This window comes from Phallusia mammillata, chromosome 1 (assembly GCF_965637545.1).
Source record: "Phallusia mammillata chromosome 1, kaPhaMamm4.hap1.1, whole genome shotgun sequence".
In the NCBI taxonomy this organism is placed as follows: Eukaryota; Metazoa; Chordata; class Ascidiacea; order Phlebobranchia; family Ascidiidae; genus Phallusia; species Phallusia mammillata.
Window position 1 is genome coordinate 26,202,327 of NC_137252.1, and position 24,582 is coordinate 26,226,908.

The 24,582-nt window shown below is 36.3% G+C and overlaps 4 protein-coding genes across 5 annotated transcripts; 3 read left to right on the forward strand and 1 right to left on the reverse strand.

Annotated features, from left to right (window-relative positions):
- The first annotated feature begins 3,418 nt into the window (after nt 1-3,418).
- Nucleotides 3,419-10,433, forward strand: LOC145222048 (pancreatic secretory granule membrane major glycoprotein GP2-like). Its single transcript, XM_080088070.1, has 8 exons — nt 3,419-3,617; nt 3,960-4,073; nt 7,552-7,763; nt 7,936-8,093; nt 8,502-8,756; nt 9,094-9,250; nt 9,567-9,771; nt 9,883-10,433. The coding sequence occupies exons 1-8, from the start codon at nt 3,548-3,550 to the stop codon at nt 10,116-10,118; spliced, it is 1,407 nt and encodes a 468-aa protein (XP_079944196.1). The 5' UTR covers nt 3,419-3,547; the 3' UTR covers nt 10,119-10,433.
- Nucleotides 10,434-10,500: 67 nt separating this feature from the next.
- Nucleotides 10,501-13,661, forward strand: LOC145222063 (N-acylethanolamine-hydrolyzing acid amidase-like). Its single transcript, XM_080088076.1, has 8 exons — nt 10,501-10,827; nt 10,965-11,036; nt 11,097-11,285; nt 11,341-11,467; nt 11,621-11,785; nt 11,984-12,159; nt 12,508-12,637; nt 13,332-13,661. The coding sequence occupies exons 1-8, from the start codon at nt 10,697-10,699 to the stop codon at nt 13,443-13,445; spliced, it is 1,104 nt and encodes a 367-aa protein (XP_079944202.1). The 5' UTR covers nt 10,501-10,696; the 3' UTR covers nt 13,446-13,661.
- A 43-nt stretch (nt 13,662-13,704) lies between these two features.
- LOC145222074 (N-acylethanolamine-hydrolyzing acid amidase-like) lies at nt 13,705-18,143 on the forward strand. 2 transcript variants are annotated; one of them, XM_080088093.1, is made up of 9 exons: nt 13,705-14,113; nt 14,338-14,403; nt 14,463-14,651; nt 14,723-14,849; nt 14,963-15,127; nt 15,448-15,623; nt 16,245-16,374; nt 17,658-17,792; nt 17,898-18,143. In XM_080088093.1, the coding sequence occupies exons 1-8, from the start codon at nt 13,986-13,988 to the stop codon at nt 17,769-17,771; spliced, it is 1,095 nt and encodes a 364-aa protein (XP_079944219.1). In that variant the 5' UTR covers nt 13,705-13,985; the 3' UTR covers nt 17,772-17,792; nt 17,898-18,143. The 2 variants fall into 2 exon arrangements, with proteins under 2 accessions (XP_079944219.1, XP_079944211.1); XM_080088085.1 differs by having other exon boundaries at nt 17,658-18,143.
- Nucleotides 18,144-18,829: 686 nt separating this feature from the next.
- Nucleotides 18,830-23,461, reverse strand: LOC145209863 (uncharacterized). The gene is made up of 10 exons (XM_080079950.1): nt 23,458-23,461; nt 23,301-23,384; nt 22,887-22,997; nt 21,632-21,812; nt 20,667-20,793; nt 20,262-20,407; nt 20,002-20,151; nt 19,593-19,731; nt 19,200-19,372; nt 18,830-18,920 (listed from the first exon to the last, which is right to left on the reverse strand). Exons 1-10 carry the CDS (start codon nt 23,459-23,461, stop codon nt 18,830-18,832), a joined length of 1,206 nt encoding a protein of 401 aa, XP_079936076.1.
- Between the last annotated feature and the right edge of the window lie 1,121 nt (nt 23,462-24,582).

The window sequence follows — 24,582 nt, forward strand, 5'->3', positions numbered from 1 at the left end:
GCAAACTATATGCTTTATTTAGCCACGTCTTGACAATAGACAAACTTTTTGGTGGATAGATAAAGACATTTGTTGGGTATTAACACAGTGCTGTTGTATTTCTAATCTTCAGCTTTTGCCAAAATCTTATTTTTTAACAGAAGTCGTTCCTACTTATTAACAAGTTGTGTTTAAGGTATTTGTGCTTAAAAAATTAAGCTGTCCACGTGCTGACGAAAGTCTGCCGCCATTTTGTTAAATGTTAACCTGTTGAAATAAGACTGCTCTAAATTTTTGCCTTTATTTTTACAGAGCGCAACTGGTTTAGAACATTTTCTAACGCTGCTTTTAGTGCTGACTGACTTGTTGATATGTAACTCGATTCTGTTTCTGTCACATCTTAAGTGTGGCGAGAGGGGAGATATTTCACGATGACACATGAGGCGCAACTAATGCGCAAGGCTTGTTGTGTTACAGCATTACCAAGTGGGGTTCTTAAATCTAAATAGTTACCGCTAGTAGCATTGTGCAGCACCACTGTTCCCACTGCAATAAGATTTTAAACGCAAAATGCACAAAATGGTAGGATTGTATGTCAAGAGTTGTTCAAAAACGTGTATAAAAATTGAAAATTTATTCTAAAAATTAACTTATCTATTTAGATACAGTTTCGGTTTTGGTTATAATATACCATTTAGACTAGTTGTTTTTTTTTAATTAGGATCTGGGATTGAATTTGAAAGTATTGTTGGTTTAACTTTTTAATTTGTATGTTTTTTTTAATAATTTTGCAACTTTTACTTGATTATTTAGTAACAAATGTATGTACAATGTCCTGTAAATGATAGTGTAGGGGTTATAGTCCTGATGACGTCGTACTTATTACTACAGAAGTATCTTTCGCTGTAGATGTTTTACACCCTTAGGTCCTTGGCTGTCTGAGCTACTGCTTGTCTGGGCTTAGTCCAATATATTGGACGGCGTTGAACGTTAAAGTTAGTTTATTGAGTTAGCTAGTAGCATCGCCGACATTGTTAGAGTGAGAGAGGGCTAGCCTCTGATTCTAATGTCGTTACAACACACGTGAATATATATTGGCAAAGGTGACGATGACGCAACTGTACAATCGTGCTTAAGGTGTTAAACAGCGACAACTGACAATTGAGGTCGAGTACTGAAAAGGTGACGATGACGAAATAAAACGTTCATGCAATCACAGTCACTCGTACGATATTATACGCGCTTATGTATTACTTCAATACACGATACTCCACAATAGCAATTGTATTTATATAATATGTTATTGTATTTATATAATATGTTATTGTATTAATATAGTATGTTGTATATTGTTAGCGTGATACCAAATGTTATTACAAAACAAGGCAAAACACAGAAAGAAAAGCAATTTTAACCAAACGTATCATTAAGCAGGATTATATACTATTTTTTTATCGTACGTTTTTGATTTGTTTTAGGGTGTAACCTTGACCTTGAAGGAATAGAAAGAGATTACCACGTAGTTGACACGAGAAACGTCTTGCATGCGGTCAGTACAAACATTTCATGCTTTTTTGCTCGTGTCTTTTTAATAGCATTGGTCAGTGTTATTAAGTTTTTGAGTTAAGTTTTTTTGTCATGTTCCACCTTGCAACCTTTGCTGTCTGTATTGAACTTGTAGATGTGATCGTTTATGTAGCCGTATAGTTGATCTGCAGCGCACTTTATGGCGTGGAAACTATGGGTGTTGTAGGGTTTTGAACAAAAGTTGATAAAGCACAAGTTGGTGCATTTCAACTTTTCCAATCCGTCAAAAAATTTTCATGACACGTTAATCAGCAACTCATAAGCCTTGTCCAAATAACTTATTAGGGTTTTAATGAACAAACTTGAGTTTGGGGACATTATTTGATGTTTACAAATGCTTGGTAAGAGGTTTTAGGCTTCCCTGCAAATGTATCGCCACTGCCCTGCTAGCATCAATGGTCTTGATTATTGCCGGACCAAAGAGTAATATACAGCTTAAACTTGTATTTGTGCAAAATAATTTTTCCGGATTTCAACAATCTGAAGAACTCTGCAAAATTTTAAAATAAAATCTGTCGAACTGTTGAGATATTATCAGCACATGAGTACGACCTTCTAAATGTCACCCCGGTGAGCTTCCCACGGAAGCAGCGCTACGTCAAAGTTGTTTATTTGTGTAGACACTTTTACGACACAAACACATGGGTCGCGCAGAACCTATCGGACGATTCACACCAAAAACTCTTTGGGTTAAAAAATCGCCTTCATTGTCTTAATGACGTTATCGTAAAAAACGTTGCCATAAAAAGAACACTACTTTGGAAATATATTGTTACATTGCTATTTCAAAAGTTTGTTAACTGATCGACCTTTTGCACAGTCTTACAGTCTAAGCACCGTTCGGGTAGTAGCACAAATACAAGATGGGTGTGTACCATTGGGATTGCCCTTATGTGTATTATGTGTTTTTCCCAACCATGGCTCGAGGTATAATTCTTACTGCACGTATTTTGAGGTACGCCGAAATAGTGATCTTATATCGACTGGATCGCAAAAACATGTAAATAAAGAAAAATCCCAAGAGCTTGGGATAGGTTGCAAACGCACAATGAGGTCTTTCAAAGCTGAAGAAATATACTCGAGTAAATCTTTAGCTATCCAAGTTCAGCCAACACAATAAGCACTACAAGTTGGCCTGTAATTTGAAAATTTTTTTTTACACCATGTTTGTCCAGCAACCAACAGCCTCAGAAGAAAACTATCGTTTGCCGGGATCTACCAAATAGCCGTATCTACCACATCAACGTCCATGCCTAAGACAAGCTTCCCTGGTTGAAATGTTATTGAGTTTTAATAGAGGTTAATTACAATCGTTACCAAACCAAATGCGTTCATCATATCCCACAACATCAGTTAAAAGTAAAATGTCCATTCATCTTACTTCATAAAAGAAACTACAAATACAGAGAGACGTATACCTGCAACTCATGCAAATGACAGCAAAGCCATAAAACTAAGTCATTAAACACCGCGGTGAGAAATGGAAATTGAATCGTTTGTTTTATGGTTGTTTGTGCATCGCATCCACAATAGAGACCCGCCGGTGCTTGAGAAGTTACCCCGCGGGCAAAAACGTGAACATCACTTACGTCCGGCTCTTAGCAGTCCAAGGTCGACGTTGTACGTTGTCGGTCAGTCAGCCGCTCAAATAACGTTTCAGCGAGATTCAAGTTTGCTTGTACAGCTGTAGTGGTAATTTACGATGACGGTAATATGCAAGTCGTTATGTTTGGCCGTTACACTAAGCGCAGATCATGTATTGAACATTTGTGCAGTCAGTTTGACCTTGTTTTATGTATGTCTGTCAATAACAGAAGATAAATTTGTAAATTGACTGCTCACGATTTTGGAATCATATTGAAATTTTTTATTGAAGATTTTGCTAATAGACAGAAAAGAAAACACATGTTAAACGCATGTAAAACGCGTCAAAAACTTTGTTAATTTTGCTTTGCTTGGTGAAGTTTTGGAGCGAGTTGTAATGAGATGTTTACTGATCGTTGCCGCTGTTTTAACCAGCATCGACTTTGTGAAGGCACAATTCACCCCAGGTAACTGTATTCTTTCAAGCATTTGGTCTAAGCCATTCAATGCGAAAGTCACCGACTCAGAATAGAATAGTCCAATATATACCTTAATATGATACTCCACAAGAAAAGTTTAGTCTGTTATGTGCTTTAAAGTTTAAAGTTTGAACCATTTGGCGGACGCCCAATGTTTCGCCATGAAAAAATGTTTCAAGAAAACTGGGAGATAAAACAACAATACAAAGTACAAATAATGGTGTTGCATCCAAAATAAAGCAGGTGTTTTTCAAAGAAATTTTGAAACATTTTTACTTTTGGTTCTTGCGTCTATACTTTTTGTCATGCCAACTTTAATTTTTTCTGCAGTGTGCACCCCTGGTCTGTGCAATCACAATTCAACGTGTGTTGAGCGACCGATGCAACCTGGGGGATTCGCTTGTTTGTGCGCGGATGGTTATCACGGCAGGACCTGCAATAACAGTAAGTGATGCTTTTATTTGAAGCTTAAAGATAAAATCACCCAGGTCGTTACCTGGTGAAAAAGACAAATGAACTTTCTAGCAGTCAGAAAAAACCTGAAGGTGTTTTTATTTGTTTTTCGAGAGAATCAAACATTGTTTTCACAGAATCGTAAGAACATTAGTCAAATATTCTTATTCTTCTGAACTTGAATAAATTTATTCAGAAGTGTGCACTCCATTAACGTTTGAAATGTAAGCCACAAATGTACAAATATGGGTAGGACGATAGTGCTAAAATTATTATAGTTTTGGGGGCTCAGTTTTTATTATAAGCTCTAAAACGCTGCATGTCCATAACTTTAATGTCACGCATGAGGTTTATACAGAAATTTCATTAACCTATTAATCAACAAAGTATACCAGGGGTGTCAAACTCGTGGGGTTCGCGGGCCACATTGCAGTTTGGGAATTATGCCGAGGGCCGCATGTAATTTTTAGTCTAGTTTTATACACTTAAACAACCTTTTCGCTTCGACGACCGCATTGCAGATCCTTATTTCTCCAACGGCCGCCAATTATCTGCTGGTTTTTGTTTAAAAATTACAAGAAAAAGGTATATCATATAAATACCATCTACTGACGCCCCAAAAGCGCAGATTAATTTCCAACTTAATGTACAAATTAAGCTCCACAATGTGAAGACCAGCAGTTTTAACTCTATTATTACGTCATAATCTATATTGTGACGCTTTTCGTACCTGTTTTTTCGCATTGTTTGCACACAATTAGGCTGGTAATACTCTTTTTCAGTAACACAAAATCTGTTTAGGGCAGTTTGAAAACCAAAAGTTTTGGCAAAGGAGTTTTAATTACATCACGCCTGTCAGTACATATGTTTTAATGTGGCCGTACGGCCGCGCGTTGTGCACCCTTGACTGAAACTTTAAGGAACGGTTTAATTACTATCGTTTCTATTCATAACATATTAATTTGTATGTATAAATTAAATTTCGGTAAACGTCTGTTTAAATAATAGCTTTAAACTTGAAAAGTAAGAAAAATTTAGTATAATTAGATAAAAATCTGACAAAATACTACAATTGTTGTTGACTGTTCGTGGGCCGCATGCGGCCCGCGGGCCGCGAGTTTGACAGGCCTGAAGTATACTATTGTATGAAGAATTAATTAATGATCAGATCATTTGTCATCAAGTAAAAAGACTCGTTGGTTGTAACTGCAAAAAACTGTAAACCATGTGCGGTCAAAATATCGAACCGCGATAACCTATCGCAAAATCTGTGTGTGAAAGATAAGGGATAGCATAAGCAAACCAGGACTAACCCCGTCACGTCACATCAACCGTTATAACCGTCGTTAACCTGACGTTCCATCATCATATAACCACAACGTCAAGGTGATGTTTCTAAAACAACGGCAACATTGCCGCAATCTTTGTTTGTTTGTCCACCGAGAACCCTTGACATATGACGTTTTGCCTGCGAACTGACAACAGCTATAAATAAGTGAAACCGCTTTAAACATACGCCATGAAGCTTGTTACTTATATTTAAAAAACAAAATCGGAAGTCTGGTTTTGAGTACTATCATCATGGAACAAAAAAATTATTGCCGTATGTATTAAAAAAATAACATTTAGAGAACATGTATGTACGGTAAATAGATTCTAATACAGATGTTACAACAATTGTATTGTATCACCAGTGTACATTACAAATGCATTCACCTAATGGTACAAGCGATTTGGCGGTTTTTATTTTTAATTAAACTCCTTTTTCAACTTTTCTAGTGCTATAGTATGTTGTTCTATTGTATGTAGCGATTGGTGTGTTAATTAACGTTCTTGAAAGAGTTGTACAATACATATGTATGTGAATATATATGTCAAACATGTTAACGTTTGGTTTTTCATTTTCGTTTTTCACAATATCTTTATTTATGCTTGTAAACACGGGGAAACTGATATAGCTTCTAAATTAGGGAGGTTAAAATATGACAATAAAGTGTAAAACAACAGTAAAATAAATTGTGCGTTTTTAAATTGGAGACCAATTTGCCACAAGCAACCGGATTTGACAGCCTGAAAAGCCACTTTAAAATCAATGTTGCGACAATGACACCGGATATAGTGATAATGCGTTTCTTATTACATCGTGGGATGACAGGCATGATATTCAGTAACCACCGCCGGCAGATACAGCGAGTGAGGATAACATATGATAAGTGAGAGAACTTAAATGAAACTTGAGTCCTGGTTGTCATTGTGACGCATAAATCGACCGTGATAAGTTAGAATGCACGTAACAAACTGCCTCTAATGAGTTTTGTATTGTCATGAGCTAAATTGATGACTTAAACTGCCGAAGAGCTGCAGTGCTTCTAATAGGCAAGTTATGTTTTTCAATAATTGCTAATAAGACAATTGAAATGAACTTCAGTTGATGGCACTCTGTATTTATTAGGTTTAATTACTTCGTTGAATCGTTCTCCATCGTGACAATTTTAATGGCGATCTTATTGGCATGATATTGTCAGGTTTAGGCATTTTGTTTGTCAAACTCAAAACTTTTATTATTAGAAACAGACTGCCTTTCATCAAAATACCCTTGCAAAAAAATCAACATGACTTTTTTAACAAAATACTTGTGTAAGAAGAAAATTTTTATATTGCTGGTCCAATACAATACTTTATAATTGTTTATTTACGTTGCTAATGTCTGTTACATCTTTCAACATAGATAAATCCGGTACTAAACGTTCTGTCAAACGTTGGACCTGTAATGAAAGCCTGAGTTTAGGATTTCATTTGAGGGTTTCGTTAGACCCAATACTAGGGTTCCTCTATTTCTCGACTTTTTCGTTTCTCGAGAAACGAGAAATTAAAAATCCATTTCTCGAGAATCTCGAGAGTCTCGAAATTTTTATTTAAGACGATTTTGTAACAAAAAGAAACAAAAAAAATTCCGATTGTACGTTTTTTCGCTTCTAGTAGCGATCGCAAGTAGTAGGCTAATTCGCTAGCAAATCAGCCAAAAACGAAGCGACTGTTATAGATCTTACGCAACCAGGCGTGACTTCTGCCTGGGAAAGGTGAAAGTTTAGCGGCAACGCACGTTAAAAATCGCTGTTTCGGAAGCAAAATAAGAAAGTTATGTGCCCAGTCCGCTCTAGAGGCGAGTTTAAACGAAAAATACACGTAATAAGAGGTGTCGCATTTACTTTTTGTTCAAGATACGTGACGTAATTTTTCTCGAGAAATTTTTATTTATTTCTCGAGAATCGAGACTCGATTTTTTCGAGATTTCTCGAGAATTTCTCGACGAGAATTTCTCGAGAGGGAACTCTACCCAATACATATTCAATGAGCTGCTGTGGAACTCAAGCATAGGCATAATTTTTTTAATGTGTCGACTGATCCGACTTAAAAGGTCTTTTTTCGGACTCAAAAGGACAATTTACCATTACCTTTCCGCGTTTAGAACTGCCGGAGGTGGATTGCTTGAGTGACAGAATAATCTTGAGCGTCGACAAAGGTCTAATTGCTGAGGAAGTGGATTTTGTTGACTCGCGGATTGTTTACCTCGGTCTAGACCGCTTCGACCAATCAGATTGCTTGTCACGTGATGAATCCAACCAATTGGTGGTGGAGCTTCGAATCCCGTTTAGTAAATGCGGAACGATATCAAAAACGGTAAAAATTAAATATAAACCTACTTTGCAATTTAGTTTGTCCTATCTCGATTTATGCAACTAGCAAACAGCATTTGTCACTTAGATTAAACAAAACTAAGTTTTAAAGCGTCTTAACTGCTAATCACAATTCAAAAAATTCAAATACTGAGATATTCATTCTTGAATATTAGGAAGGATCAAACCTTGTATACAAGAATCGGTTGTACCTTGACACAACCAGATATCCAGAAGCACAAAGTCAGCACCGTATGATTCTTCTTGACTGGTCATGCGTTTATTCCAGGAAATATTTTGTGTCGATACCATTCGGAATTCAGCCAGCTGTCAAGTAAGTTATAAATAGTCGAATTTGAATTTTATTTGAGAAAAAAGTCGTTGCAGGTTGTAATTTGGGTTTAATTCCACAAGAAATGCACTGTATAAAAGTGGTAGTATTGATTGTATTTTCTTTTATGAAATTGACAGGGTATAGGTAAGTTTAAAATATCTTTTTTTCAACTGATGATGCGGAACCTGCATGATTTAAACAGATGTATAACTTTAGACAAAAACACTGTTTAGTAGTGTTATTAAATTTTATCTTTTGGTTGATAAAATAAGTTTAAAAATAGACTGGTTAAAATAGACTGTGAAACAGCTTTCACAAAAAAGACAAAGCAACGAAATCCCAAGCAAACATCAACTTTGGGAAGTGTTCTTACCATACTCTCTAAACATATTTGTTATTTCTTCACAGCAAACCGGAACGTCGGGTCGCTTACGGCCAGTTTACGGTAGATTTGAGCGTGTTTACCCGCTCGGACTATCTCCCCGCCTCAAGGCTGCGCACCCCTGCCACCATCAGTTCCGGTCAACGACTTTACACCCAAGTCGAGCTGATGACGTCGCAGCAAAGTGACCTCGTCGTGACGTACAAGTCGTGCCGGGCAACCAACTCTCCGCTGGAGAGCTTGAACGAAACTAACTTTTCACATGAATTGATAAATCGCGGGTAAAAATATTCTTTTGATTGTGTTATTCAATCGTTAGGAAAAGCATTTTCATTTTGCTGGATAATTGGTAAGTCAAAAAAATGCAAAATCAACGTTGGCAAGTTATGGTCACGCCTGGGGCCTATAAATATGGTAGTGCAAGGATTGATGACCTTTGATTCACCGATTAATTATCACTCAAACAATAAACAAACAAAACAAACGTTTCGCTGCACGGATTCTTATCAATAAACTAAGCAATCCACAAGTTTCTAGAAATTGGCACGTTTTTGTGTATTTGGCACAACATCCGCTCGCTACCTATAATAAACACATTTTTTCCTTTTATTTTTTTAGCTGTCCCAGCGATCGCGACCCTACCGTGTCCCTTATATCGTCAGGATCGAGTACGAAGGCCAGGTTCTCCTTTCGTATGTTTATGTGGTCTGGCGAGAAGATGCCTGTTTACCTCCACTGTGTTGTCACTATTTGCAACGTTACTCGGTTTGAAAGTGTACGTTTGGTTTGTATTTTCGAGATAACCTTTGATAATCTGCTAATCTGCTGTCTTTGAAGTAAGTATCCCTAAGTCAAGGTTCTTAACATTTTGTATCTTGTTTACCCCCTTAACATTTTAAATCTCGAGTTCGAAGATTAAATTTACTCTAACACATAACCTTACTTGAATTTCCCTCAAATTGACCACTTTGGGGGTAAAACGACCTTCGGTAAGAAATTGTGCTTTAAACGAAAATAAAAAAAAACAGTTTGAATGACAGAAATAACTTTTTCCATGATACCGGTCTTTGAAGAATATTTATATTTTTTAGGCTTGTCAACCCCCATGCGGCTCAAGTCTTTTGTCTGGTGCTCGACTGCGCCGCTCAGCGGTTGACGATGCAAATCGAGAACCCGACCTATTGTTGGCACTCGGCCCATTTCTCATAGAAGACGATGAAATAATAAACGAAATGAATTACACCGAATCAAACACTACCCTCCCACCTGAAGTGAGCAAAGCAGCGAACACAGCAGGTAAAATCACAACCAAAGTGCAACCAACGCAGTAAACTAAGAGTATAATTTCGCATTAATTTTTAACCTTTAAATAAACTGTGGTATTGAATCATAAATATTTACTTATAGTCTCGAAACCAGAATATTACGTCTTGGCAACTATCGGAGTATTTGGAGTTTTGTGCATCATACTTATAAGCGTCCTTGCTTACCGTCGTTACTGGAGAAACGACGGCTACAACATGAAGGGGCGAAATGACATGACGTCACTAGACGGTGACGTAATGTGTTCGCCGTCACCTTCAGTGAGAACAATTTCACATGGTCGAATAGAAGAAGTGGACAACGCCAGTTTTTCATTTTAAGTGTGACATTTTGGTTACAACAATTTGCTTTCAAAACAACATTTGGAAAAATAAGACATCTCATGTTTATCAAAAATGACTCAAATTTTGAAACAACAATGCTTTTAACTCTGAAACAAAATGTAGGCCTATGATGATTCACGAGCAAAAATTAGTTAAACACGTTTGTTTTAATATTTTTCCATACGACCTAGAAAGTTTCCTTTTATCTGTGATCCACGTTTTTGTTTTGTTTTTGCTTCGTTTATTTTGCACGCTTTTATTATTTCATTTTTACTGTGTTGTTTGCACACGTAACACGATCAACACAATTTATTCAGTTTTTACCGCCAGTCAACTTGAAAATGTTATCTTTTTGGTGGAAGTCGTACCGTTAGACGGCGCTAGGGCGCAAATATGATTGACAGCAACGTACCATAATTACTAAGCAGAAAAGTTGATTTGAGTTAGCTAGCGTTATGACGTAGTTCCGTAGAAGAGTGATGTTAAGTTATATGACTGTTATTTCGACTTCTTAAGTTCGAGAATTTAAAAGGTTTTTGTATTTTTCGTCTTTAACAAATAAATAACAGAAAAAAATGGGGCCAACATTTTTTGTTTGGACTGTTTTGGCCAGTTTGATCTTTGTATCTGTTTCTGCATTTAATGGTCGGAATGCTGAACCAGCCAAGACGTTTATTGTGGATTTAGATGACCCTCCAATGCAAAGGTATTGATATGTTCTGATAACTTTGTGTAACTGACTAAACATAGGTTTAACTGTTTATTTTGATTTGAAATCGATTTTGTTTTGTAGTTTACTTGTATTAGTTTGTTTCACACAGTTAATTTCATATTTCTGTTTAGGTGGCAAAAAGTTGTCCTATCAGCAGCTGTAGATGCTAGTTATTACAAGCAGGGAATCAACAAGTTACTAAAGTGTGTTTGTATCTCTCATATGCCAGTTTTGCTTATACTTAACCCCAAACTTCCATACAGAGCTGCACTGTCAAGCGAGGCTCTGGTCGAACTTGTAGAGGTTATAGCAAAAGATATTGAGAAATTTATTCCACAACCATTTGCTGATGAAATTCGTGGCATCAGTCAAGCAACTGGAATTCCTCTTGGGGATGTTGTAATTGCCAACATTATTTATGATGTGTCAGCATTTGGATCAAGTGGCAATAAGTATGCTAAAATGTTTATTTGTAAAGTTTGGTCCTTGTAACAAATATTTTTTTAGGGCATGCACAAGCATTGTTACAGCGGATAAAAGTGGAAAGATATATCATGGAAGGAATCTAGATTATGAAGATCCAGAGTTTTTAAAAAACCTTACAATACAAGTTGACTTTCATCAGAATGGAAAGGTTACATGAAATCATTTGTCTGTAGGACTGACAATTAAGTCACAACTTAATCAATTAAATTCATTTGTAATAAAGTTATTAATAATATTCGATGATTACAAGTTTAATACATTGCTAAGCTAACAAATTTTGAATATATTTTGTTGTGTTTAGTCACTGTTTATGGCAACCACCTACTTGGGTTATGTGGGTGTGATTACTGGGAGCAGACATGGGGCATTTTCAATCAGTGGTGATGAGCGTGATTCTGGTGAATGGTGGCAAAACTTGATTGCAGTTGCTGAAAAATCAGACATCACCTTTTTTCATGAGCGAATGGTAAACAAATGTTTTTATTTTAGACAACCAAAGTTTTTAAATCTATGATCACAAACATATGTTTAAAATTTTATTTGATCCCAAAACTAATAGTTTTGCTAATTGTCAATAAATATTACAAAATTGCTTGTCTGTTTATGGTTTACAATATGTACACAGCTAAATTAAATAGTTTCACATTTCTTCTACTTTTCATAGATTTTGGAAAAGTGTACAAATTTCAAAGAAGCTTTGACGGAAGCAATGTCTACACCCACCATTGCCCCTGTTTATTACATAATAGGAGGAATAAAACCCAAAGAAGGGGCAATTGTTGTTCGCAATGCTCATACCTTAGCAAACGTTACAATGTTGGGCATGGATCAAACTCATCCGTAAGTTACAAGCTGATATTGCTGTGCAAATACACCTTCCTTGTCTAGCCCATTTAATTATTACCTAAACATCAAACAACAACACCAAAATATCTGCAAATTACAAAACTGTGTCATGTGAGTGCTGTGCAGTGCGTAGGTTATACACCAAACATATAAAAACAGTTTTCTGTATTGAAATAACGCTTAGTACATATAGGTTTTATTGTGAACTAGCATTTGCACTTATAGATTTGACAGGTAAATATTGTGATACAATTGGACCTTGATTTATGATACTTTTGGAAAATAACTTTTGTAAAGTTTGTCCACAAATTCCCCAACAGTTTTTTTTTTACTTTTATGCAGATGGTATTTGGTGGAAACTAACTACGATCCATGGAAGGCACCACCAGCATCTGATGACAGAAGAGATGCAGCTATTCATGCTATGAACAGAGTGGGTCAGGACAAAATGGATGCAGAAATGTTATACAAGGTAACTTTCGATAAATATGCAGCACACAAAACTATTTGGTCAAAAAAATCCATTCCCAATGTGTTTTACATTTTAAAACATTATGTAAACCAATTTTTAACGATAAAATCAACCACAACAGGATAACGTGCTATTCCACTTTGTTGCTAAGCATTGAATAGATCAAAACATAATGTATATTTTTGATCCAGTTTGTTGTTGTTGGGCAACGGTTTTAATTACATTGTTGCACAGACATGGAGATTGTCAACTGGACTTTAAAATTTAAAAACACTGACCCAAAAAGTTATGCGTAACTCCAAGCACCGTTTCCGGTCATCCAAAGATAGCCCGCGATATTAGGTCGCTGCTTTTAGTTACACCGCAGCTACGTCACGTCTTGTGATTCAACCACTCATAGGGGTTATCGTGTCATCAGTTTTAAGCAGTAGGGTTAAAACATCAGTTCGATTTCAAATATTTAAAAACGTTCACGGTAATTTTTTTAAATTCACGGTAATTTGAATCATATACGTATTGTATAGCCTAGTTTTGTTAACATTGTCAAATTACAAATCGAAGTGTAAGATTACGTCGAATTTTTGGGGTCTTCGAATAGCAGCAACTTCTGTCGCGTGCATTATAATGGAACAAGACAGACACCCAGCGTTCCTTGAAATTTACCATCAAAACGCACTGTCATTTCCTGTTATAGGTGCTGTCTGTTCCTCCTGTATTTAATGAGCAAACCACCTACACCACGATTATGAGTGCCGCTGACGCTTCGGTGTATAGAACCATGATTAGATGGGACGGACCGGACTATTAACTTGAAGAGCCTAAAAGTATATTTTTTTTTCTGTCTGTAATTGATGATTACCCATTATGTGTTACTGTGTAACTGCTTACACTGTGGAATTTACTAATGATTTTCAGTATGAATTTTCTTTATGATTCTCCCTATTTCTATTCTTTTTCTTCAATTTTTGATTTTATTTCATCGAACGTTTTATACATTTGTGAATAAAAATCTTGCGTAAAGGTATATATTTTCGCAACATTAACCGCAATTAAACAGATGTCATCACAGATTCCAATCAAAATTTACACATTTCTCCACCAAAATTGATTTCCGGCAGATGGCGGACGAGAATTATTGTTTTAAACAGCTGAAAGCAGGCCACGCCCCCCGCCTACATTTTCGACCAATCACTGCTAAATATAACAAAAGATGCAAATGTAGACCAAGATTTGAACACCCTTTCATGCCAAGGAGTTTCTTCGGTTAAGGAAAAGTGCCAGCGGGATTTCTTTGTGTTTAAAGTATTCTGAACTAAACAACAAGTGTTTGTTTTGAACACAGAAAAACATGTCGTCCAAACTTTTAGCGTGTGTATTGGTAGCCAGTTTTGTTTTGACCGTTTGTGCATTTGGTGGGCACAAGGCAGAAACTGCTAAAACTTTTGTTGTGGATTTGGATGCACCCCCTTTACAAAGGTATGCTTTAAACTATTGTTTGTGAAGGTGTGGGTCTTCAATTGCTGTCTCAAAAACAGTGTGTAGACTTACTGGTAGTTGAAAGACAGGCACATTGTGATGTAAAGTAAAACACTATGTTTAATTGATTGGTTGACATTATCTGCTGTTTAACTAACAAGCTATATGAGTTTTACCACAGGTAACTGGTAGTATTTGTCGTATAATTTTTGTTTTGATACAAGGTGGCAAAAGGTTGTGCAGAGTGCCGATGCAAATTTTATTCAAAAAGGAATTGACAAGCTTTTGAGGTATGTATATTTAGTTACAAAATCAATGCCAAGCATATATGTTATTTGGAATTCTATAGAGTTGCCCTTCCAAATGAAGCACTTGTTAAGCTTGTTGAGGCTATTGCAAAAGATATTGAGCGTTTTATTCCTCAACCATATGCGGATGAAATTCGAGGTATCAGTCAAGCTACTGGAATTCCTCTTGGAGACCTTGTGATTTCTAACATTGTTTATGATGTTTCTGCATCTGGAACAGGTCGAAGCAAGTAAGTTTACATGCAAATGTAAATATACATAAAAAATTGTATTGTTTGTTAAAATAAAATATATTCTTCAGGGCCTGCACAAGCATTGTTACAACTGATCATAATGGAAAGATATATCATGGACGTAATCTTGACTATGCAGAACCAAGTTTTTTAAAAAACATTACGATACAAGTTGACTTTCACCGCAATGGAAAGGTTAGAAATGCATTAGTTTCTGTATGTTCTACTCCCAAATTTACTTGATATATTTATTACAACACCTAAATTCTCAAGTCAGTTTAGATTATATTTATACATTGTGTTTTTAGTCACTGTTTATGGCAACCACCTACATGGGTTATGTGGGTGTGATTACTGGAAGTAGACATGGGGCATTTTCAATCAGTGGTGATGAAAGAAATACTGGTAAATGGTGGAACAATCTTCTTGCAGTTGAAAAGGGATCAGGATTTACATTTTTTAATGAGCGTTGGGTAGGTTGCCTACATACAGTTATAAATTAAATTACATCATGATAAGAAAATTTCAGGATGTACCATTTATCGCAGAAGATCTTGCAAGCTTCCTAAACTTGTTGTTAACTTTGATGGTAATGAAATTGGGTAAACTTAACAAGATCACAAATTTAGTGCTTCTCTTAAATGTATTTATGAGGCCAGTGTATGTTTTAGGACATTTTCTTATGTCAGTTAATAAAACCTTAAGCCTCCTTCTTTTTACCATTAAAAAAATATACAAGTGAAAAATAAATTGTATGACATCTTTAATACACAACATCTTAATTTCTTTTCAGATTTTGGAAAATAAGGAAACATACAAAGAAGCTTTAATAGAAGCTGTGTTGAAACCCACCATTGCCCCTGTGTATTACATTTTGGGAGGAATTACACCCACAGAAGGCGCAATTGTTGTTCGCAATGCTCATACACTGGCCAACTTTACAATGCTGGGAATGGATGAAACCCACCCGTAAATCCTATTCTTTTATTACTGTGTTATACATACCTCAGTTTCAAGCACTGGTTAAAAATTAACCCAATTCTTGTAAATACTAGTTAGGTGTTCAACAGCAAGCAATCATGTGCGAGTTTCTAGTTTATAATCATGTGCTGTTTGCACTGTTGCTACTGATGTTAAATTGCATATAATACTGCAATAAATGATTACTTATTGCACACCAGCAGGGTTGCCTTACCATCCTTATTTATAAGATTTGTTTTTATTTTGAAGGGCAATGGCTGTGTTTCTGACAAAAAATATGGCAAGTGGTCTGCATGGGTCGTATAAATGCAAGATTTGTTTAAAAAAATGTTTGTTTTATTTCATGAAAAATTAGTTTTTTTGGTTCCATGTCGATGGCAACCCTGCGCATTAGGGAATGCAAAGCCATTTTATTTGCATGTACCATTGCAATTGACCAAATGATATGATTCACTTCATCCAAACAGAAATGTAAATGTTAATTTTAATTTCGAAAATCCTGTATTGGAATTTATAAAATAACAAAATCAAAAATACAAACGCAATGGGCCTCAAAGCATATAGCAAATAGATTACCACCAAACCATAAACCCTAATTCTAACACACAGATGGTATTTGGTGGAAACTAACTATGATCCATGGAAGGCACCACCAGCATCTGATGACAGAAGAGATGCTGCTATCCATACCATGAACAGAGTGGGTCAGGATGAAATGGATGCAGAAATGTTATACAAGGTAGTTTTGGATAAATATGCAGGACACAAAACTTTCTGGTCAAAAAGTCATTCCCAATATGTTTTTGCAGTTTAAAACATTATGTAGATGCAACCTTGTTTGGTTTAGCTGAGGGTGGTTGTAACAACTAACTACCTGTATTTAGAAATAAGGCTCGTTCATGGCCTCATTGAGATGCATGGGCACATGCACCATAGGACCAAGATATGCTTGACAAAACATTAACGTATTTATCGCTGAGCTATCGACAACATAAATATTTGCATAACATTGTGCGTCAGACTAGAAACCCTTCGGAGAATGTGTTGGTCAGACCTACTGGCCTTGTAACGAATGTTCGTGTCACAACAGTGCAACCAGGAAAAACAGGGCTTTTTTAAAAGCCCTAAAACAATTAACACAAGGCCTGTCAACGAATGATATATGCGGTTACAACAAACACTGTGTTTCTTGTCATAGACATGTGATGCATCTCGTTTCGGCGACCTTTATCCCCCTAACTCAGTGGTCTCCGACCTTTTTATAAAGCGACCCCAATTTAAAAGAAAGTAAAATCTGCACTTACATGGGAACCCAGTTTTTCCGGTACATTTGAGAGTGATCATGCATTGAACGTTTACGTGGAAAATAAGCAAGCAAATTTACATGAAAATAGCAATTTAGTTTGCAGTATTACGCTAAATGTTAGAACCCGAAATTTTTATTTAATATCGTGAAACAAAATCGCGTTAAAGATCCAGTTTGCAAAAATCAGACAATTTCTGTTTTTTTCTCTTTTTCCGCTGTATCGTTTTGGACACGAAACGGCTCCATAGGCTTTATCGCGTAACAATTGGTCGGACAACTTGTGTTGTATGTAGACTTTGGTCGCAACTAATTCGGTTTTTGTTTATTGCACCGCAATGATTTAATTATGACACGAGGTAGCAAGGAGTACTGCAAAACGTGAGCAAAGGTTGCGAACTATAGAACATTGTGTTTTATAAGTTTTAATTTTAAGTCGTGCACCAAACCATTTCTTAAAAAAGGTAAAACGGTTTTCGATGACGTCATGAATCTGCGTGTTGTTTAATTATTTCAAACATGAACGCAGTAAAGCTTGTGTCTGTTGAATAAAGACGCCATGGACACCGTTATGATACCGATACCATTACAGCACACCCAACCATAAATTCCGGTTTTCTAAACGTGCTATCTTTCACTGAAAATTTTTAGCTTTGGGACACTCACAGTTTTGCATGCAGAGACCAATATGATCCCATATAATAAAATAAATTGTGCAGGTGCTGTCAGTTCCTCTTGTGTTCAACAAAGACACCACCTACACCACAGTTATGAGTGCGGCTGATTCTTCGGTGTATAGAACCATGATCAGATGGGATGGACCAGAAGACTAGTTTTGCGATCGCCAACCAGCGGTTTGTGTAGCCATGCAATTTTGCTGATTCTAATCTATGTTTCTGCTGTATTTTTTCCATTTTTTGCTTCTTTTTGTTAATAATGGTGCGAATCTTCATCAACAGGTGACTTCACGCAAGGACAATTAGTATTTTCACCGGCCAAACTGATAAAGATGTAATGTTTTAATTGCCTTGCTGTGTTTTGTTGCTTTGTTGTCAGATTTTTACCTCGATATGTATTTTTTAATTTTCTACTTATTGTTTTACTTCACTAATTTTTCCTTTTTTCTCACCCTTTTTTATTTCCGTGCAATAACACATTTAAAAGCATTAAAAACGTAACAAATTAAAAGCATATAGTTCTTGTGACACATGGCTTCTGGGCATACATCTGTTTGTTCAGGAAAACCTGTACACTTTAGTTCAGTGGTTCTCAAACTTTTTCATTAGTTCAAAACGGTCCATTAGCCGTTATTTTGAGGGTTCGCGGTTCTTAAGCCCGAATGTGTATTTCAGAAAAACGAAAGTTGATTGCACGATTTTTGCTAGTTATGCAAAATTGCGCATAATAATGATCCAAAGACAGCTTGTGACATCACAGCAAGGCAAAAAAACACATTACGATTGTGCGCGAACAATTGCATTTTAGTTAATTGTCATGTCATAAAGGCTATTGTTTAGCAATGGAGACAGTCGATTCTCAATTCTACTTGGATTTAAACTGATTCAATAGCACAAACTGACGCCAAATACGATTATAGAAGTACTTCAACCTTTCCGCGGTCCCACTAAAATTGCCTCACGGACCCCAAAAGGACCGCGGACCCCAGTTTGAGAACCGCTGCTTTAGTTAAATAGGCGGAGGGTGCAATCAAACCATAGAATAAAATACGTACAGTACAATTGTCAACCACATATGTAAACATGTTTTTATAATTTTTCATCAATGAAAAGCAAACCAAGTCGACCAAAACGGGCTTAAAAATTTTGTTTTACCCAAGAGCGCAGTTTCTGATGAAGCAATCACTCCAACCAAACAAAGAGTTTTTGTACATCTAGCGTTCATAGACAAACCTGTGATTGACAGTTCCAACAAGATCATTTTGCTTGATTTCGTTACCGTTTGTGTCAGTTGGGCCAACGTTACTGATAGAAGCAAACAGTTTTTTGAACAACACAAGCGTAAAGCCAACGCATATTGTAAAAAACAAACTGTAAGCAATCAGAAGAAACAGTGAACTCACACTAACATGTTTTGTAAAATACCCCAAAATAATAAACATGGTATACACCGTAAAAATTATACAAAGAAAAACAGGTTGTCTCAACTTATGAGGCAAATTATGTGTACTTTTCCGTGTGCACCGCTCATCCAGTTTTTGGCACAGCAGGATGTCACTCCAGCCTATGAGCGCACCAATATACAGCATGGTTGGAACGAAGAACAGGTGGTAGAGGCGGTTAAACCCAGGTATTGTGGGATCGCTATGATCTCTCATATGTGTATAACAGAGGCTAAGCACCGATACGATGTATAGTGTTGGGGGAATACCACGAAACCGAAGAGAAATTTGTTTCCAGAAGGGTAGTCCAAAAATCTAAAGAAAAGAAAAAGTAAATTAATGCCGTTACTCCGATAAAGCAATAAGTTCGGGTAAAGTGTGAGAAATCGACTCTTGCCAAGTCAATAAAACCGCACAGTCCAGAGATTTGAAATTACCCTTGTCTACACTTCGGGGCATTTCAAGAAATGAAAGTGCTCCTGCATACCGTCCTGTTTTACTTTACCTAACAACCCTTAAAGTTAGGTAGCCTAACCTGCGTAAAAGCGAAGAGAAATCCAAATCCAAACGCAATTCGTGGCCACTCGTTGCTTTCTTTTACTGATTGTGACATTTGCACAGCTACAGCCGTTCCATGAATTAGAACCCAAGATTCGTTAAGAAGTCGCCAGTACCTGTGTCATCAAGTTATTGTGTTATATATGCCTTAAGATTTTAATAGCTGGACACTTGCACGCAAAATTCATAGGAGAAAACTAGTTTTTTATGAGTTAAAAGTTTACAGGTCGTTACTAATGTTTGCAACTTAAAAATCATGATCACATTTTACGGTGTATTTTAGTCCACTATAAGTTACGTCTTTAATATTTTAAACATTTTAACATATTAAACCTAAGCTTATTTGTTTCACTTTATGATTAAGTATTAAAATAAATCTTTAATACTTGTTTAGATGAATCTGTGTGTAGATAAGACTTCCTTGCAGCATCACAATTGCTGTGTGGAAAAATCCCAGCAAATGTCCAAGCGTGTTTTCCATGGGATGATACCAGAAAGTGTAAATGACAGCCCATGAAAATGCATAGCCATGATATCTAAATAAAGCCAACACAACTTCATGACATTACCACTTTTACGAAACTATACCGATGGTTGCACTTGTCTGATGTTTTACCAAGATGAAGATTTTAATCTATGTGCTTACTTTCGAAGTAATCTGATTGGTTCTTGGCTTAATCGGAGTCGATTGGCCACTTTGTCCGAGGAGTTCGGATTGGGCCACATCAATATCATTCCTCTGTCCTTGTATTCGATTACAATTATAAATGTTGACATCATTACAACCGCACCCTGCATGACAAATTTATTCGCAAAATTTACTAAATGGTTGCCAGCTGAAAACTGTATAAACTTGGTCAAAAATGATAAAACTATATTTTTTAAAGTTTTTTTAGGCATTTTAAATTCTTTCGTTTTAGCCAAGATATAATTAGGTCTAAGATCCGTGAAGCCGAAATTTTATAAGCCTACGGTTAAGTCATTTTCATTAAGCACCAAAATTAAATTTGCAAGACAGGTTTGCCATAGAATACTCCTGTTGTTAATTTACCAGTGACGAGAAAATATCGACATCCTGTGCCAGTCCGTCATAAGTCCAGTGCGTGTGAACCAGATGAATCGCATGAAAGAGAACGTTTACTGAAAGCATTGCCCAGTTGAACCATCGCAAATCGGTTCTAAAAGATAAAAAATTCGTTGACATCATTGAACCACAACAAAATGTTTTTTCAACATATATTTAACGACATTTAAGATGAGCATAAATTGTGTATGTTTTCTTTCACCAAGCGAAAACTCAACTTAACTTAGCGCAAATATAACACATGTAATGTGGCTATTCTTTATTTAAACAAGAATTGTTACATTCATTTTAAAAATGCCATTTTTCAAAAACACGATTGAACTTTTCTATGTGAACAACGAAATATCCTTAACATCTGTCCATGCGCACGGTCACCTCACAAATTGCATTTGATTATGGTTTATTGCTTCGATTATGGGATGTAAATTCTTCGGTGCAGGCTTATAGCCTATCTATGCCTGTATCTTGGCAGCTTAGAGGTAGTTGGGGTTTATTTCGCCGGCAAAATCACTAGTGCGGTCGTAAAAACGCCGATTTTGAAAGTAAATCGATGCAGTAGTGACGCAACGATTATTCTCAGAAACGTTCGTGCTGGAATGAAATCGCCAAGACATTTTTGCGCAGTAAATCAGCTGTCTAACGTTGAATTTGTGTTACAAGTTATTTTACTGCCGTTGTGAACCTACCAAAAGGATTTTTTTAAATTGTTTGATTACAGATTTGTTTTTAATATATCTAAATTGTTTTCACATAAATTTACCACTGTTAGTATAGCCGCAAAGAGAGGATAGCGTATGTTATAACAACAACTTGTTCTTTTACTGAATGATTAGCTCTTTTTTGTCACGACCTTTATTCGTAGATCAAGACAACATAAAGGGACGTTTTTATCCAGTCTATAAACTTATATTCATTTTTAATTTGTAACGTACCTATATTTCTTTTCTTTCAAATTGCTGGAGACAATCACCTGGGCCCTGTACAACAAACCCCAAATAAGAAGCTGGTGACATGCGTAAAAAATCCAAACTATGGCACGTGTAAGCGTTGTGGCATCTTGGGGAGGCAGCTTCCAAAAATACCAATGTGCAGTGCAATCCACACCAGACCTCCCTGAAAAACAGTCTTCATGTCAGTGTCGAATGATTAGACTTCCTAATTCGTTTTGCAGTATCACGGCGATTCATCAGAGTAAGGAACGTAAGACAAACAAAACTACATGTTTCCTGGCTGTTAAAGGTTTTTTATAGACAACTGAAGTTATACTCAAATCTGCACAAACATACAAAGAAATAATACAATTTTTTTTGAAAGTACTAAAGTTACATCAAGAATTTACTTCTACTAAAAAATATTCACTATCCGTTCTTCAGCGTTTTTGTGTTACTCAGATCTTCCATATTAAATGCATAAAATCTTACTATTATCCATCGGAATCAAGAGATAACCAGGTTTGGTTTTAAGGTGGACGTCTAAAGCGCCTTGAAGTTGTGTAGGTTTTGTTTATGTTGGCTATATTGGCTATCTATTTTCAATCCATTACCGAAATTTGTACAAGGATAACAGTACCTGTGGCGCATGTGGAACTAATTCCAGCATTTTTGTGATAAGGCCTCAGCCAACACGATTATAGCACCTTCTTATTAATCCCTTTACACAGCATAACCTTTTAACGTGAACCGATATTATAGGGAATAACAGTTTCATTTTAGTAGTTGTTTGACGGCCGAAACAACCGTAAATTATCGATTCTCAATGCACTAATGTACTTTGTCGGTCTTTTTTATGTGCAAAGTGATTTTTCGCTTGACTTTGTTGACGTTTGCCGAGATATATTTTGGGCGATTACAAATAACAACAGTGTGAACAACGTAATGCAAATGCCATGATCTGCAAAAATCACTTAAACAAAATATTGCTTTATCTCACACAAATGAAACATTTTTGGAAAGAACCCCGTAAAAATCGATTGGCAAAAGTTTTTCGTTGTCAAAAACAAATAAAATAAATCATAAAGTTTAGTGTAACAATCATGTGGCAAAACTAGTCAAGCTATTGATCCAGGTTATAACAAAAAAAATTGACTGTCTGCACTTAATTGTAGCCTACAGCAAGTTTGATCTGGCAAATCTGTTAGGATTATGTGTCTTTTTAATTAGAGTTTAACTGTAACATACACAGACTAACCTGGAACTGTGCTGTCGTTGCAGTCAACAGGCTCGGGAAGAAAACGGATTCGTTCAGAATTATTTTCGCCGTATTTGTATCCGACTGATACATTCCATCCTTTTGCATTTCCTGTTTCAAAAATAATGTTTATTTTAAATTATAAGTTCAGAATAGATTTTCTAAACAAAGCAAAATTGTCATATGTTTGGAATATAGTACTTCGACGTTTTTACCGTATGCAAGTTCACTCGAACAGTGAGATCTAATTTTTTTGTTTTTACCAGGTAAAAAAATGTACTATAAAGCATAGTCGTCCTAGGTCAGTTTGTTTAGCACATCACACTTTATTTCTCTCCTTCATGGTATGAGGACAATAGTTTCGCAATAAAATTTGCAAATTTACAGCAAAAGTGTTTACACAATAATTCTTACCCCATCCCCACACTCCAGCCAGGAACGAAACAACAAAGAAGACTGAAAGCATCCACACCACAACGTCCTGTCGGCATTGAAAAGCTAAAAATCGCAAAAAATATGAAATAACGCAAAGCTATCTATGTGCAATTTTACAAAAAGTAAACTTGCTTACCCATTCAAAACGATATTTTTGCTTTGGTCAAAACCACAAAAATTATTTGCCTTTGCTCCTCAGAAAGTTGGAAACGAACTAATGTTTAATGCAACACTGTTAACTAGATTTCTTAACTTGCTGTAATAAACTAACGTAAACATTTTTAAGAAGTAAAATTAGCAACAGTTTTCGACCGATGTACTGCCATTTTCGCAGGACTGCTAGGCTAACCTGGCATCGCATTTTAGGCGTATTCTGTTGTAGCATCTGAGCTTAAATCGCCGTTAACTGTTTCTCTCCACAGAAAACGCGGCGGTGTTTTTACGATATTATATGTGAATCGTTCGACGGTGTGTGTAATATTTTGTGCTCATACCGCGCAGTTTTCAGTTATTTGTTTTTGATACTGACAGACAAATTTATCACATTGGCTAATTCTCGCCTTTGTAACACCGTTTCTTGCTCTGGCCGGTCGTGCGAGGAGTGTGCAGAAGCTTTAAATGTGATCACGTAAATACAGTACAAGAATACCCGCACAGTAGCATCTAAATAACTTGTAGTCTCAGGAGCAACTTAAATCTGACTTTACATGCACGAAAAGATGAGGCAGTTGGTGTACAAGTAAGACAATTTACAAGCAATGTTTGTTTGGTTCAACTTTCTCAAAAAACATACCTTATAGGCTACGGCTCTCAAAAATCCTTTCGCTTGTACATGTAGCGTTCAGTGGCCCTTCGAAAAAAATAATTTTGTTGTAACTTGCTTGTTCCGTTCACGGCTGCCTAATTGTGTGCAATAAAAACAAGGTTCAGAACGCAAAATCTACAGTTAAAACAAATTCTGACACCCATCGGAAATAGTGGAGATGTTATCTCAGGATCAGTCAGAACAACAACCTATACTGCCAAAACTAATAGTTGGACAGGCTACAAGGTAAAACTGCCCATTATCGGGATGATTTAATAACTGTTTATGTCTCGCCGCTGCCGAAAAATGCAATCAAACGGTTCCAACACATACAGAATGTGACAGCTGTCGACACACCCCGATCCTATATCGCAATATTTATTTTTAATTAAACAAAGACGTTATCAAAGTAAAAAAGTATGTTTATTTGCAGTTCTTTTTGTGTACAACCGCACG

Bases quoted from the DNA above. Each gene is read 5' to 3' on its own strand.
- LOC145222048 (XM_080088070.1), top strand. From the start codon at position 3,548: ATGAGATGTTTACTGATCGTTGCCGCTGTTTTAACCAGCATCGACTTT. The intron at 3,618-3,959 runs GTAACTGTATTC...TTTTTTCTGCAG, and splicing joins GAAGGCACAATTCACCCCAG to TGTGCACCCCTGGTCTGTGC. The intron at 9,251-9,566 runs GTACGTTTGGTT...TATATTTTTTAG, and splicing joins ACGTTACTCGGTTTGAAAGT to GCTTGTCAACCCCCATGCGG.
- LOC145222063 (XM_080088076.1), top strand. From the start codon at position 10,697: ATGGGGCCAACATTTTTTGTTTGGACTGTTTTGGCCAGTTTGATCTTT. The intron at 11,037-11,096 runs GTGTGTTTGTAT...ACTTCCATACAG, and splicing joins GGAATCAACAAGTTACTAAA to AGCTGCACTGTCAAGCGAGG. The intron at 11,786-11,983 runs GTAAACAAATGT...TACTTTTCATAG, and splicing joins CCTTTTTTCATGAGCGAATG to ATTTTGGAAAAGTGTACAAA.
- LOC145222074 (XM_080088085.1), top strand. From the start codon at position 13,986: ATGTCGTCCAAACTTTTAGCGTGTGTATTGGTAGCCAGTTTTGTTTTG. The intron at 14,850-14,962 runs GTTAGAAATGCA...TTGTGTTTTTAG, and splicing joins ACTTTCACCGCAATGGAAAG to TCACTGTTTATGGCAACCAC. The intron at 15,624-16,244 runs GTAAATCCTATT...TCTAACACACAG, and splicing joins GGAATGGATGAAACCCACCC to ATGGTATTTGGTGGAAACTA.
- LOC145209863 (XM_080079950.1), bottom strand. The intron at 20,408-20,666 runs GTAAATTAACAA...TTTGTCATGCAG, and splicing joins TCGATATTTTCTCGTCACTG to GGTGCGGTTGTAATGATGTC. The intron at 19,732-20,001 runs GTATTAAAGATT...TTGATGACACAG, and splicing joins ACACAGATTCATCTAAACAA to GTACTGGCGACTTCTTAACG.